Here is a 14,462-nt window from a genome sequence, read left to right as displayed (position 1 = left end):
TCCAATGAGCTGACCCATATTCGCAGCCGAAAAGCACGGGTCAACACCAATGGGCGCAATGGGGTCAACCGCTCCATCTTTCAGCCGTGAGCATGTGGCGCTCTGGGATTGGTTTCGTTCGGCCTGACAGACAATAGAAAAAGTGACAGCTGGCCAGCCACGCGACCTGTTTCGGCATTGATGTGTACATGCAGAGAAATGCACTGTACATGTATCGTTGTGACAGGGCACTCCAGACACAGCTCATGCAGCCCAGAACGATCATCGCAAGGTAACAAAGCAGCTTTTATTACCGTTGCTTTCCATAATCAAAAACACGGCTTGTCTAGTACAAAAGCGCAAGTGCAAAAGACAAAAGAAGCACAAGATGGAGGGAAACAAAAATGGCATACCGGAAAGTCAATCCCGCAAAGCAAGTAAAAAGGAAACATAAGAAACATACGAAAACAAATCAGTCAAAAAATAATCCAGGTCCAGAAAAGGCGTGAAGACTGCGCAAGCTGGCACTGCCACGTAATGGTCTGTTGCTTTCATCAGTCCTACAAAGCGCCTGGCATCATATCCTGTTCAACGTCTCTTAGTCCATCGGCCGGTCCACCAGCGTCACAGCATACTGGGAGTGCCGGTGGCTTCCCGACTCATCAACACTCCCTGAGTCGGAAGCTGGCGCTGCGGCACCTGCTGTGGAGGCGCCAGTGGTACCGGCTGAACCGCCTGCTGCTACAGGCACGATCCGCCGGCCGCCGACGAACCGCACACTACTCCGGTTCACGTTGCTGCGCTTGTCAGCAGGCGAACCAGACGAGGTGCCGTCCGCAGGCAGGGCCGAGGCCTCCAGGCCCGATGTACCACCGTTGGCACCCGTAGCTGACAAGTCAGCAATGCCTGCCGCTGCTATGCCGTCACCCGGCACCTCGAGGCTCGAGCGCTTGACACCCAGGATGGGGCCGATGCTCTGCCGGTGGCGTTCAACCGACGCCGTCGGGCTCGTCTGGATGGGGAAGCGCGTCTCGGGCCCGCCAATGCTGCGCTCCCGCCGGTGTGTGCTGGCGCGTGGGCTGGGTGCCGGTGACGTCGCACGGCTGCGGCCACCGTTGGCCTTCTCGAGCAGCGCCCGCGTGCGCTCCTCCATGTGCGCCTTGCGGTTGCTCTCGTCCGTGCTGATGGCGCGCGGCCGGTTACCCACACCCACACCACCATTGCCCGGGCCACCACCGCCGCCAGGAGTGTTAGCGGCAGCTAGGTTACCCGAAGGCCGGCTAATGGATGACGAGTGTGTCAGCGCCGACAGGCGCTTGAGCTCCGAGAAGATGGCGTCCTTGTGCGCAAACAGGTCGCGCACCAGCCGGTATGCGTGGCGCTCCTCCATCGTCAGCGAGCTCTCGACCCGAGGTCGGAGCACACAAGGCGCAATGGTCGTTGCCAGTGCAGTCACGTACGTCTCGTCCGCCGATGTCAGCTCGATGAGTCGCGTAAAGTGGTTCATGCACGCATCGAGTGTCGCAATGTTCGTCAAGCGCAGCTGCGAGAGCGTTTGTTGCAGCACCGGCACACGGCGTGCATCGTCGGGCATCTCACCGGCTGGCGTCTGGTAGATGGTCCGGATGATCTCGTAGACGTGGGAGGAAACAAGGGAGTCTGGAAAGCGAGAGGGCGAGTTGTTAGTAACAAGAGGTGATTGGTAAAATGGATATGTAAAGATATGTAAAGCGGCGGGCACATACCGGGAAGTTCGCGTAGATAGAGCTTGAGCAGGCTGGCAATGGTCGGAATATCGAAGTCCTGAAGGATCTCAGGCGAGAACGTCTTGCCGTGGTTGACCTTGGCACGAAGCTTGTGCACCTGGTGCAGCGGCACCTCGATCAGCCAGACGTTGCGCCGCGCCTCGTCGCCTTCGAGGTCGGGGTAGTGGTGGTCGAGGTACGTCAGCAGTGTCGTGACCACAATGGGAACACGCTTCTTGTCTGCGCGCGCACGCGCCTCCAGGTCCACGCCAAACGTATCCTCGTCCACCCGGTTGTAGTAGTTTTCGTACGTGACGACCTTGGGAATAAAGCTGCCGGTGCGGTAGTTCTCGAGCAGGTAGCGCAGATCGCCGAGAGGCTGCACCGTCTCCTGGTACAGCACGAGCTTGTCGACGGTCGACTGTAGGCTGGGGATCACGTTGCTGATCGTGCCCGAGAAATCGAGAACCACTGTCTTGATAGCCTTGAGGCGATCGAGCTCGCAGCGCTCCAGGAAGCGCAGGTGGTCAAAGATGGCTTCCTCTAGCTCGCAGCGGAGCTCGTCCAACCGCCGTACACCAGCCTTGTAGCGCTCGTCAGCCTCGCGCGCCTCGCGCCGCATGCGGTCGCTGGGCGTCTCGTTGGGATAGGCTGTGCCCAGCACGTTCCACTTCTCAAGGTACTCGTTGACGGTGCCGATGACGGGCGAGTCGATGGAGTTGGGGTCGGTGCCGGCAGCGTTCAGCGAGAACGTGCGGCCCAGCGCAGCCTTCTTCTCGGGCACGCCGCTCAGCTGGAAGGCCTTGGGTCGCCACTGGTACGACATCTTGGAGCTGTTGGCGAACGTGTTTCCGACATTGCCGACGAGCCGCAGGAAGCCGTGCGTGACCAGATCCTGGCCAATACGCTCGGCATAGCTGACGCTGCTGGTATTCATGTTCTTCTGCAGGTACTCAACAATGTCGGAACCGGCCGAAGTGTTCTGGTACGTGCCGAGAATGGGCACCTTGGTCTCGCCCATCTTGATGTTGTTGAGCATGTGCGCCAGGATCTTCTTGACCTGGTCGGGCTGGTAGGTCTCGTCGCCGATCTCGTAGGGCTCCTCTTCCTCCTCGGGCCCTTCCTCCTTGTCGACCTTGATCTCGGGGATCTTGTTCTTGGGGCTCGTCTCGGGGTCTTGGAAGGCCAGCTTGTTCTCTTCCTCGAGGTCTTCGAGCAGCCGCGACTTGTTGAAGTAGTTGTTGCGCAGCTTCTTGACCTGCTCGAGCTGGCGGTCATGTGTCTTGATGCGTGTCTGCAGCTCGTCCTGGTTGTCCTGAATGCGTGCCTCGTGGGCGTCGCACCAGCGCGAGAAGGGATTCACGACGAGGTCGCGGATGTTCTGCGCAATCTTGCGGTGGTTGCGTGCGGCGTCTTCCATCTCCATGCGGACGCCCTCGTAGGCCTTGCGCACGCTGGCGCCGTCGTCGCGCGAGAAGCCGCCTTGGACCTTGTCGACGGTCAATGGGATGTCACCAAGCTTCTGGCCGTACAACTCCTCGGCCTCGGCACGCATCCGGGACACGATCAGCAGCTGCCGGTTCTCGATGACGCCCTGCTGGAGCTTGCTGAACAGGATGCCCAGGCCTAAGAACAAAAACAAAAGGAAAAAGCCGTTAGCTGTGTCTCACCATGGTATCCACGGAAGTCGCCATGTTCAGAGCCCGGCCTCCTGGTGAGCGCCTACCTGCAGCATAGTCCGAAGACCAGAAAGAATCTGCGAATCCAGGCATGACGGGCGACGCCGAGCCGGGTACGCGGGGAAGAAGCGAAGGGTTTCGGAGACTGGGATCGACGTTCGAGACTCGAGTCGAACTGCAACGGTCTCGTCAAGTCGATGCGGGAAGCAAAAGGGCGCGCGCTAAGAAACGATTACCGCAGAGGCGGCTCGAAGGGAATATGGGACCGGGCTTCTGCCCCGTCGTATAGCAGAGGGGGCAGCGTCAATGTCGACTGTCGCTGGACGTTGAAGCTTTTGGTCGTAGAGTGACGATGTCGCCAAATAGCCGAGACAGTTCGTCGAGCCGTGGCCAGGCTGCAGGAAGTCTGCAGCGAATGCAAAATCGAGGATGCTGATGACAAAGAGAGTGGGCGAATGAAGAAGCGCTGGCCGCTGTCGAACAAACGGGATCGTGATAGTTACGCAGCACAAAGGACAAGGAGGCAATGCGAAGATGATGCAGCTGCTGCAGAAAAATAACAACACAACTGGCAACGACTGGATAGGAAGGCACAGCGCAGGCCAAGTCAGCCCTAGTTCCTGCCGTCAGCTTTCAGCAGGAGGTTGTTTGCACTTTACGCCTGTGACCCAGACGTCCGCAAGGGGTAAGAACGCGGCCCCAATTTGGACGGTTCTTGCCCCTGCCGTTGCTGGCTGGTAGCTTTGCGCCGTTCCTTCCTGCTCCACTACAGCGCTGTACTGTGCTCAGCGCTGTGGCGCACGGTATGTTGTGGCAGTCATACGCGGCCGCTGATTGGTCTACAATTCAAACGGACTCCAACGGCGCATGTCGCTTTCCCTCTTGTCCTCTTGTCAGTGGACTTGGAAGGAGCAGGAAAACGCCTCGACCTCCACTTTATATTGGCTTACGAGGAGGGAGACCCCTGAAGCTCATACATGAACATACGCTCCGCGTCTTCAGTCAGTTGACCCAGCAATGCGGTAATTATTCGAGTACTCCGTAGACGCATGAGGATCAGTGTGCACAGGTCTTTCTGCAGCCATGAAACAGAAGCGCCAGGAACGAAACGACGATCTGTCTCTATTCGCACTGTAGGACGGCGCAGCAATTCTGGGGGTAGCCGTGCGAGAAACTATAGTATACAGTGTTTGATGTAAAGCGACATTCGTTTCCTTGCCAGTTCAACAGAGGCATCAGATAAACATCGTCGATAATGGTCTTGGACGCTTAGGCCTCTTCAGTGTGCTCAAATACCCGGCATCTGCGGTACAGTGCTGTTGTCAGAGTTTAGGCTGTCTTGTCCTCACTGTCTTTTATTCGCACTGTTTTGCGTACCTTCCTTGTAAGCGATAGCGAAAGCTCCAACCCACTTACCAAGCAGCTTCCTCATCCAGCTATCTCAACAAATTGCACGTTCCTCCTAGAGATGGCGACATAGACGGACAGTCACCAAGAGCGCCTTCCCTGTGGTGTGCCGTTTCCGCCCCTCTCGGCATCTGCCTCTTTCCTTTATTTCAACATCGTCGCTTGGTAGCTGATTGTAAACCGATTCCAGCTCATTGCAGCTTCACACTCATACTCCAAGTTCCAAGCGTGAATCTCACCCCGGCAACAATGGCCGACTTCCAGGCTCACGAAAAGGCAGGGTATTCCTACCAGCCACTTGAGCTGACCACCGACACCAAAGCAGACCGCCCGCAAACACTTCTGCAGCGAGTGAAGCGGGCGCAGCTGTCAACGTCCGCCATTGTCGTGCGGGCATTGGTCCTCGTGGTCCTGACGCTGCTGTTGGGCCTGCACATGCTCCACGGCCGGCACATGATGCCATGCCGCAGCGGCCGGCACCGTTCGAACCTGACGGTGGAGGAGCGAGTGGATAAGATCCTGGCGGCGACGCCGCTGATTGACGGACACAACGACTTCCCGATTGCGATTCGCGCGTACTTTAACAACCACATCAACAGCGACGAGTTCCGCAACGGGTTTGAGAAGGACGGGCTGCCGCAGCATGTGGATCTGCCCCGGCTGCGGGCGGGCAAGAACGGCGGCGCGTTCTGGAGCGTGTTCGCGCCGTGCCCCAAGAACGGCACGGACTTGTCGGACGCCAACTACGTGGCCAGTGTGCGCGACACCCTGCTGCAGATCGACCTCGTGGCGCGGCTCAAGGAGCAGTACCCGGACGTGTTCTCGCCCAACGTGAATAGCTCGACGGCGCTGGCGGCGTTTGAAAAGGGCCAGCTGATCTCGCCGCTGGGCGTCGAGGGCCTGCACCAGATCGGCAACTCGGTGTCGAACCTGCGTCTGTACCACGCCCTCGGTGCGCGGTACGCGACGCTGACGCACAACGTAAGTGACCCAGGTCCTCTTCGTTCGTATTTACCAGTTTTGCCAGGACTGATCACTCACCCGGAAACAGTGCCCCAACATATATGCCGACGCTGCGCTCTGGGAGAGCCCATTCCGCAAGGCACCCAAGTTCTTTGACGGCCTGAGCGAGCTGGGCCGCAAGGTGGTGCTGGAGATGAACCGCATCGGCCTGATTGTGGACCTGTCGCACACGAGCGTCGACACGATGGAGGACGTGCTCGGCGGCCGGCCGGACGAGGAGGCGGGGTGGCACGGCTCGCAGGCGCCCATTATCTTCAGCCACAGCAGCGCGTACAGCGTATGCCCGCACCCGCGCAACGTGCCGGACCATGTGCTGCAGCTGGTCAAGGCGCGCCGCGGCTTGGTCATGGTCAACTTTGCGCCCGACTTTGTGTCGTGCCACTGGACGGGCAGCCCCGAGGAGGCCAACGGCGTGCCGTCCTTCTTCCCGGGCAACTCGACACTCGAGCACGTGGCGACGCACATTTTGCACATTGGCCGTCTGATTGGCTTTGAGCACGTGGGCTTCGGCAGCGACTTTGACGGTATTGGATCGACGCCGCGCGGCCTCGACGACGTGGCGGCGTACCCGGCGCTGGTGGCAGAGCTGCTGCGGCGCGGCGTAACGGACAAGGAAGCGGCGTTGGTGGCGGGCGGCAACGTTCTGCGTGTCTGGCGCGAGGTGGACGCAGTGGCCGAGAAGCTGCAGGCGGCTGGTGTCCCCCCGCTCGAGGACGACCCAGTACGTTTGAAAGAAGACACAAGTGCGTAGAGAGGTGACATTGCACAAAGGACACAACTAGGCTGTCAAGCTGTCGAGCTCTCGACTTCAAGCTGACAAACTCTCAAGCTGTCGAGTCATAGCCGTTGGACTTCTTGAACAGATACAGCTCCATTTCTTCCGTAATCGTACAGGGTCCAACCCCATCTTTAGATGTGTATATACAAAGCTTCATAGCACCGAAAAAAGCAAAATGCATGTCTGGTCATCGGTCGTAACAATGCTCTTCCGCACTCTCCCTTCCTCCCCTTTGCCTCTGCCTCCCACCTAGCGCAGCCTTAACCGGTCCGCTCGACCCTGTTGAGCTTCCGAGCCGTCATGATCTGGTTCCGCGTCTTTTGGCCGCGCGTCGGCAGGTTCATGGCGTGCCGCTTACCGCGGTAGGTGCCCATGTCGCGCAGGCGCTTGATGTTGTCCTGGACGATGCGGCGGGCGTCGTTTTCTATTGTCATGTTGGACAGTTCAGCTGTGAGGCTTGTGATGGTCTTGGCCGGCAAGGAGCCGATCTTTGCACGCGGGTGGATGGAGAATTTGGCGAGGATGCGGGCCGACGTCTGCGGGCCGATAGCGTAGAATCTCTGCAGTGCTTTCTGGGTAGGAGTCAGCGAGTGAATAAAGGACGGGAGAGACGGAGCACTACGACGACGGCCGAGGGTAGTGGAGGTCCGCACCTGGACGAGCTTCATCTCGTGAAAGTTGACGCCGAGGATGAAAACCATCTTGGCGGTTGGAGGGTTGCTGTGGTGCCGGAAGGGGACCAGCAGCAGTGTCTGTGTGGGTGGGTTGAGTTGTACAAAAGTCGGATCGTCGTTATCGGGTCGTTCGTCGTGAGAACGGCCCGTGATCGAGGTCAATAGCGATGGCGATGGTTCGACTAAAGGTATTTGTCGGAATGCATCTCGAAAATTTGGCCTATTGAAGCTGGAAAAGTGGGTACTTGCATTTTTGCGGCCAGTGCAGGGTTGTGATTGGCCAGGAAGCAACGGCCTGTGAGCCAGCCTTGCTCCTGCCGTCCAATAGCCAATAGCGGCCACAAAGGCCCTAATTTTTCAGTATAGCCAGGCTGTGATATCAAATTGACAACAACAACAACAAAACGCACGGCAGACTTACGTCAACGATAGGTTGAATTTTGGTGCCTGGCTTCAATTCAGTTTGTTATTACTTTTCACGAATGTTTTTGATCTGTTTTGCTTCTCTATTTCATGCCCTACTACGACCCCACAGGACGACGCCTTAATTTTTAACTACACCACCTTTGGACTCAAGATCATCATCTTCAAGTCCAAGCGTTTTTCGTTTGACTACTAGGATGGTGTCGTAGCGCAAAGCTGCGTAGCTGCATCTCAGAGACACTGTCATAGACGCTCAGGGGCGCCCCAGCCGCCATGAGACCAGAAAGGTCGCTGCCGTACGCGGACGACTTCGCATCGGCAGACGACTACGTCGAGCAACTGCTACACTATGTGGCGTCAACGCCCGTATTTCAAGTGCTGTGCGGCGGCGTGCACATTATGGATTTTTACACGACAGAACCGGGCCTTTTCTATTCGGTAGTTCCGGCCGACTGGCAGCCATTTCTACTGGATCGCACGCCCATGGAGCTGCTCGACTTTTTGCTGCGAGACGACGTCGATGCGTCTGTTGCAGCTATATCTTCCAGCGGTGGCCGCGTCCCACCGCCACCCAGCCTCGTCCACTACGTCCACGACGTGCGGCGGTTCAGTCTGCGGCGAAACTTGCCGCCGGCGACGGCGGCTGCGGCTACGACAGCGAAACTGCCGCGCAAAATTACCATGGGCATGAATGTCAAGAAGATACACGAGGTGACGCAGTTTTCCGAGTATGTGGATCGCTTGGCGGACGCTCTGTCAGGCGATATGCCGACTACGCCCATTACGCATCTAGTGGACGTCGGCAGCGGACAGAACTATCTCGGGCGCGCATTGGCCAGCAAATCGAGGGCCAGTGGCGGTGAGAGCAGGCGTCTTCGTCGTGGCGTTGTTGCAGTCGAGAGCAAGGGCCACAACATTGCCGGTGCCAAGGGTCTGGACATGATGACCGGCGTGATGGCGGCGCCAGTGCGGCCAATGCGCAACAAGAAGCTGTACCAGCAGCAGCTGCTGAGCCAAAAGGGCGCGGCGGCCAAGCAGACGGACAAAGTGCGGAACCGGGTTGCAAAATTAGAGCGTGGAAAGGTCGAGAAGGATGGCGACGACGAGAAAGAGGGTGAAGATGGTGACGAAGGTGAAGGGAGTGAACGTGGTGAAGCGGACCCGACGGGCCCATCCGAACAGACAGCGGCGACAGTGCCAAAGCCAACGATCGTGGCCGACATGCGGTCCAGGAACGAGATTGCCGCGGAAGCGTACGCACAGATCCAGGAGAATCAAAGCCAGAAACAGTCACAAAAAGATAAGGATAGGGAGATGGCAGCTGAGGCAGACAACCTCATCCAGTATGTCGAGGGCCGGCTGGAGAACGGCGACCTGTCGCACATTCTCGCTCAGGTCCAACCGTTACGGCAAGAAAATGAAAATGGAGAAAGCGAGAAAGACAGCAACCTCAGCAGCCCGTCTAGCTTCCTCACAGTCTCCATTCACTCGTGTGGCAACCTGTCGCACTACGGCCTGCGTGCACTGGAGCTCAACCCGGCCGTCAGAGCCGTTGCTATTGTTGGCTGTTGCTACAACCTATTGACGGAGCGACTGGGTCCACCGACCTACAAGGTGCCGGGAATGCAGCGGCGTCCGACACTGCAGCCGGTCAACGGTCGCGTCGTGCGCGAGGAGGAGCGGCGGGACCCGGAAGGCTTCCCCATGAGCGAGCGGTTTGCTAAATATACACCGGAAGCAGACGCCGATGAAGGGATCCGGTTCAATATCACGGCACGCATGATGGCGTGCCAGGCGCCGGCCAACTGGACCGAGGCCGAGAGTGAGGCCTTTTTCACGCGCCACTTTTACCGCGCCATCCTGCAGCGCATTTTCCTAGACCGGGGTGTGCTGCAGAGAGTCCGGCTGGGAGACACGGCGAAGAGCGACAATGCTCCCGGCGACGAGAGTGGCACCGCCGTCACGCCCATTATTGTCGGCTCGCTGCGCAAGGCGTGCTACGCATCGCTCCCAGCTTACGTGCGCGGCGCCGTGGCCAAGATGGCCGCACAGGGGAACGGCTATGGCGCTGCCTCGTCGGCCGAGAACGCCGCAGTCAACGCAGCTGTCGCCGAAAAGATGGCTGGGTTGACGGATGCCGATCTAGAGGAGTACAATGTGCGCTTCGGCGGCAATGCGCGGCGGCGGCGCGAACTGAGCGCCGTGTGGTCGCTCATGGCTTTCAGCGCCGGCGTCGTCGAGTCAGCCATCGTCGCCGACCGCTGGCAGTACCTGCGTGAGTTGCAAGCACGCGGGCTGGTGCGCGACTGCTGGGTCGAGAGTGTCTTTTCGTACGACCAGAGCCCGCGCAACCTCGTGGTCGTGGGCATCCGAGGCGACGGTGGGCCTGTGTGCGAGCCTGTGTAGACTACCAGATGGACATGGGACATATTTTATAGGCATAATCGCATGGGCGCCGTGTTTGGGTTTCTATCTATCACTATTTTTGTTCGTAGCCTTATGGTTTTGACATGTTTGCTGCGTATTGGCCTTCAGCTTAGTACTTGTCTCTTACCGGTCAGTTCATCGTCCGACCCGGTCTGGACCACAAAACACAGCTCGCTTGTCACCCGAATCCGTCGTTTCACTCCAGGATGGCAGGTCACCACCAGGATTACCGTCAGGATTACCACCACGATGCGACTGCTTTGGTCATCGTCTAATAGTCCGTGGCGTTATTGTCGTCTCGCTCAAGATGCACTTTGGGCAGCGAGGCCATCTGACCCCAATCGCCCCTCCCCACGAGGACAGCCCGTTCCTGAGCGTGGGGGTACATTCCCCTCGTTTTCATTCGGCATTTTGCAACGTTTCTGCTTTGTTGGTTTGCTTCGTTGTTGCTTCCCCTCTTGTGATCACGAGCAGCCGATGTTCTTTAATATGGCGGCCCTCGTCGTTCCCTGTGCCCTCTCTCCCACCCTTCTTATCCAAAGAAGTCGTTGCGGTGATCACCTCATTTTGACCTTGCCTTTGCTTCTTCGTATCGTCCACCCTGCTCGCCGTGCTCGCCCTCTTCCCCATAAACGCAATTGACGGTTGTCCTCGGATGGTGGGTCCACCGCAGCTTCCTTCCGTTTTCGCTGATACTTGCACTCGCACCTTCCGCAACTCGGACCATCTCGAGTTCACAACTGTCTTTGACTCCTTCCCGGGTTGTCAACTAAGACAAGCAGCCTGCGGAAAGCAATTCACATAACCACTTAATTTCCACCCTGACAAAACTCTGATATTTCACGGCTATTGACGGAATATCAAGTTCCCCATTGTTAACTCACGTTCCATCTCTTATCTATCTCCGTCTCCCACTTTCTCACCTCCTCAGTTTGTCTTCTGGCCACCGAAATCGCAGTCTGTCGTGACATCCTGCGGCCTTTTGTTGGCCCTCTGCAATATAAAAGGGAAAAAGGAAATGAAAAGCGGTAAGATAAGTTCTTTTTTCTGTATAAAAAAAAGAAAAAGAAAAAGAAAAGGCTCCACATCCCCCCCTGCACAACTCGGACCACGACGCGTTTCCCCTGAGATGCCGGCGCCAGCCAATTTACGACAGCTCATTACCTTATTTCATTGTATGTGACATTAGTTTCTTTTTCTGTCCTTCTTTTAACCTTCTTTTTTTCCCCTCCGCAACAACGGCTGCACGTTTTCTGTATGTTCTGCATATTCTGCACATTCTGCATATTCGTCACTAGCTCCTCGCTTCATGGTGTCAGTGCCACATAACGTCTCGTCCTGTCGTCTTGACGGCTTCCTTATCGAAATGGGACGTTGAAAACGAACTCTCACCGTGTGCAGCTGGAGCCTTTGATTCGTTTTTCAATTCCCTGCCGGTTTTTTCTCATGTTGTCCCACTCTCGTTCATTCCTATTTCCTATCTCGGACTCCTTCTTAGATCCCTCTTTTTTAGCTTCCCCACGGCCGCCACAACGCTGCTTTAACGCCTTCTGAACGTCATCTTAGTCTTGGTCCGGCTGTTGGAGCTCCCTCCTTGTCCTTTTTCCCCAGTTGTTCTCCTTTATCGCCGCCAATTTGGGGCCCATCGAAAGCTATTACTGATTGATCGATTTTCTCTTACGTCGTTCCAGTGATCACGCAAGGCTCCACCACTAGTCGGCCACTGGCGATAGCATTATACCATTGTGATAATGCATCGCCATAATACGAACTACATTCTTTATCGGCATACGGTTCCCAAGACACGCATCCGGACCGGCTCATCTTTGTTTCTTTTTTGATGCTGTTGTCTTCGTTTCGGCTTTGTCACTGGACCTGCTGTATTCTTGTCTTACCTTCTTTTGTCGCCATCTTACAGTGACTGGTCACGACTCAAAAAAGCTTCACCGAACCATCGCCTAAAGCAGCGTCTCCCTGATACGACCAAACAACTAGCAACCACAACACCTAAACGCACGTTTCAGTCTCTCAGCATCACGGAAACGCACCCTGCCTGGCGGGGCAAAACCTCTGGCACAGGATGAATGCCCAGGTTTCGTTTCTGGTGAGTCCGCTTAACATCACGACGCTGCGGCATCACAACTTCAGTGCCTTACTGCCTCACAGTGCCTCTTGGCTAACAACCATAGGATGGCGAGCTGAGCCTCATCCACATTCCATTGGACCTGTATTCGGTCTTCTTCCAGCCCATCTTGCAGATGCTCCTGCCCCAGGCGCACAGCCTCTCCAAGCCAGAGGATGACCCCGACCCGCCCGGGGGCCTCACATCCGAGTACACCCACGCCTTCTTCAATCTCAGTATCACCCCCGTTGAGTGCTCCATCGTCTGCCACACCTATTGGGCGACCCACGTCTTTGCGCCAGCACTCCAGGCCGCCACCGAGCACCTGCCTGCCGACGTGCTCAATACCGTGTCCATTGCCAAGGAAGCCTACATAGCACTTTGTGTCATGAGCGGCGGCATGGACGCCGGCTCGCGTGTTGTCGATCTGTCGTCGCCACTCGCTCTGGCCGGCATCCCCCTCTTCTTTATCACCACATACTACTCCGACTTTATACTTGTGCCCAGCAAAGACCGCCAAAGTGTCCTCCGGGCGCTACTGTCCCGTGGTTTTGAATTCTCCGAGCTCGAGTCGTCGTTTGTCTCGCCGGGCTCGCTGTCACACCCGCAGTCCCAGACGCATCACCAGCGCGGCGGGCCCAGCAACAGAAGCAGCGGAAACAATATGAGCAGCAACATCGCCAGCCTGCCGTCGCTCCACCAGGTCGACCTCGATCCGCTACCCACCAACCCGGCCGAGCTGCAGCACCGCACATTCAACCTGCTGCGAAAACGGAACGTCGTACCATACATTGTCCCTGGTCTGAACTTGGCGCACTGCTCTGGCAAGGGCATCACGAGCGGCGGCAGTGGCAGCGGCGGTGGAGGTGCAGGAGGAGGCGGTGGTGGCAGCGGCGGCGGCGGCCACCACCTCGGCGGCCACGGGCCCCAGCGTCGCGGCACGCAGCAGCGGGAAAGCTGGGTCGACACCGTAGACACACGCTTCTACACTTGTTTGGTGGCCGCCCTGGCGCTGCCCCCGCGCTTCTTGTCCGTCACACTGGCCGCGCCCGACCCGCCGTCCGTCCTGCTCGACAAGACGCTGCTGCCGCTGTTTGGCAGTGCACTGGTCGGCGACGTCGCCGGCGACCTCGCACCCATCTTCCTCGACCTCGTCACACTGCCCTTTGAGGCCACGGGTATTGTCTCGGGCGTCGCTGGCAAGTTGGTTGCCGAGATGGGCAAAAACGACAACGCGCCGGCCGAGCTGCCCGAGCTGTCCTACCTGTCCACATCCAAGGCTGGCGCAGTCATCCTGGCGAGCGAGCACGCGCCGAACGCGCTGCAAACATTGCAGCTACCACTCGAGAGTGACGACACCTCAGGTAAAGAGGGGGAAGAAGAGAGTCGAGGAGCTATCAAAATTGGGTGAGCGAACACAAAAAGCAAGAGCAGATAGCAGAGGAAAAGCAAGCAAAATCAAACGCAACAGCAAATGATAACATTTCCCAAAAAAGATATTCGAAAAAGACAAGACAAGCGTGCATGATGGAGGGTTGTCCGATGGGGGCCATGCAGTGGTACCCTACCAGTTCGAGAGCCTCGTAAAAACGAGCGACGTTGTGGCACAACGTATCTGAGACGAAAAACAGAACGCGGCAATCCGGGCCCATTAAGAAACCAGAAAACAGCAAGCAAAGCAGACGATGACAGAAAATAGAAACATCTGGTTCAAAAAGTTGTTCGCACGGCAGGCACCGTATTTTCGGCGTCCGTTCTTTCCATTTGCAGGTTCCTTCCACGACCAGCTCAGGCATGTGCGAAGTCAAGTTCGCAGAGAAGGTGCGCGCCCTGCATTCGATCAAAAAGTGTGCATCGTTACTTCCTTTCGTTGGTGTGGTCTTTTTGGGAGGGAAGGAGCACAGCCCGCCTAAATTTAGACTTGGCACCTCTCCCAGCAGCAAAACAATTGCAGCACGATTGCTCACGAAATCGGCCAAATGCGCAAGGTGGTGCGGCAGGCAATGGCAGGTCCTATGTCGTCAGGCGATTGGGTCGTCCCAGTCGCTAACGAGGGTGCATAGGGATGCCCCACCAGCCCTTCCCAAGCCCCGTGTCGATTTCTCAACTGCGCGGGTCGCTGGCTGGGCCAGTGGTTGGCCAGTGCCTGCCCCAGTTCCTGGCCAGCAGGCCCGTCGTCCCTTCCGTACATCTGTCAAACGAACG

The 14,462-nt window shown here is 57.3% G+C and overlaps 5 protein-coding genes across 5 annotated transcripts; 3 read left to right on the top strand and 2 right to left on the bottom strand.

Annotated features, from left to right (window-relative positions):
* Positions 1 to 577: 577 nt before the first annotated feature.
* SPBR_06555 (uncharacterized protein) lies at positions 578 to 3,496 on the bottom strand (the record flags this gene model as incomplete). The annotated part of the gene is made up of 3 exons (XM_040764811.1): positions 578 to 1,638; positions 1,725 to 3,350; positions 3,451 to 3,496. The coding sequence occupies 3 exons, from the start codon at positions 3,494 to 3,496 to the stop codon at positions 578 to 580; spliced, it is 2,733 nt and encodes a 910-aa protein (XP_040616548.1).
* A 1,563-nt stretch (positions 3,497 to 5,059) lies between these two features.
* SPBR_07159 (membrane dipeptidase) lies at positions 5,060 to 6,584 on the top strand (the record flags this gene model as incomplete). Its single annotated transcript, XM_040765413.1, has 2 exons — positions 5,060 to 5,791; positions 5,862 to 6,584. 2 exons carry the CDS (start codon positions 5,060 to 5,062, stop codon positions 6,582 to 6,584), a joined length of 1,455 nt encoding a protein of 484 aa, XP_040616547.1.
* A 287-nt stretch (positions 6,585 to 6,871) lies between these two features.
* On the bottom strand, positions 6,872 to 7,312 carry SPBR_07971 (small subunit ribosomal protein S13; the record flags this gene model as incomplete). Its single annotated transcript, XM_040766222.1, has 1 exon — positions 6,872 to 7,312. One exon carries the CDS (start codon positions 7,310 to 7,312, stop codon positions 6,872 to 6,874), a length of 441 nt encoding a protein of 146 aa, XP_040616546.1.
* Positions 7,313 to 7,981: 669 nt separating this feature from the next.
* SPBR_06803 (uncharacterized protein) lies at positions 7,982 to 10,114 on the top strand (the record flags this gene model as incomplete). Its single annotated transcript, XM_040765059.1, has 1 exon — positions 7,982 to 10,114. One exon carries the CDS (start codon positions 7,982 to 7,984, stop codon positions 10,112 to 10,114), a length of 2,133 nt encoding a protein of 710 aa, XP_040616545.1.
* Positions 10,115 to 12,215: 2,101 nt separating this feature from the next.
* SPBR_07213 (uncharacterized protein) lies at positions 12,216 to 13,668 on the top strand (the record flags this gene model as incomplete). The annotated part of the gene is made up of 2 exons (XM_040765467.1): positions 12,216 to 12,239; positions 12,325 to 13,668. 2 exons carry the CDS (start codon positions 12,216 to 12,218, stop codon positions 13,666 to 13,668), a joined length of 1,368 nt encoding a protein of 455 aa, XP_040616544.1.
* Positions 13,669 to 14,462: the final 794 nt, after the last annotated feature.

Source organism: Sporothrix brasiliensis (assembly GCF_000820605.1).
Source record: "Sporothrix brasiliensis 5110 chromosome Unknown Cont20, whole genome shotgun sequence".
NCBI classification, from domain to species: domain Eukaryota; kingdom Fungi; phylum Ascomycota; class Sordariomycetes; order Ophiostomatales; family Ophiostomataceae; genus Sporothrix; species Sporothrix brasiliensis.
The sequence above is the reverse complement of the archived record's forward strand: the minus strand, read 5'-3'. Positions and strand labels throughout refer to the sequence as shown.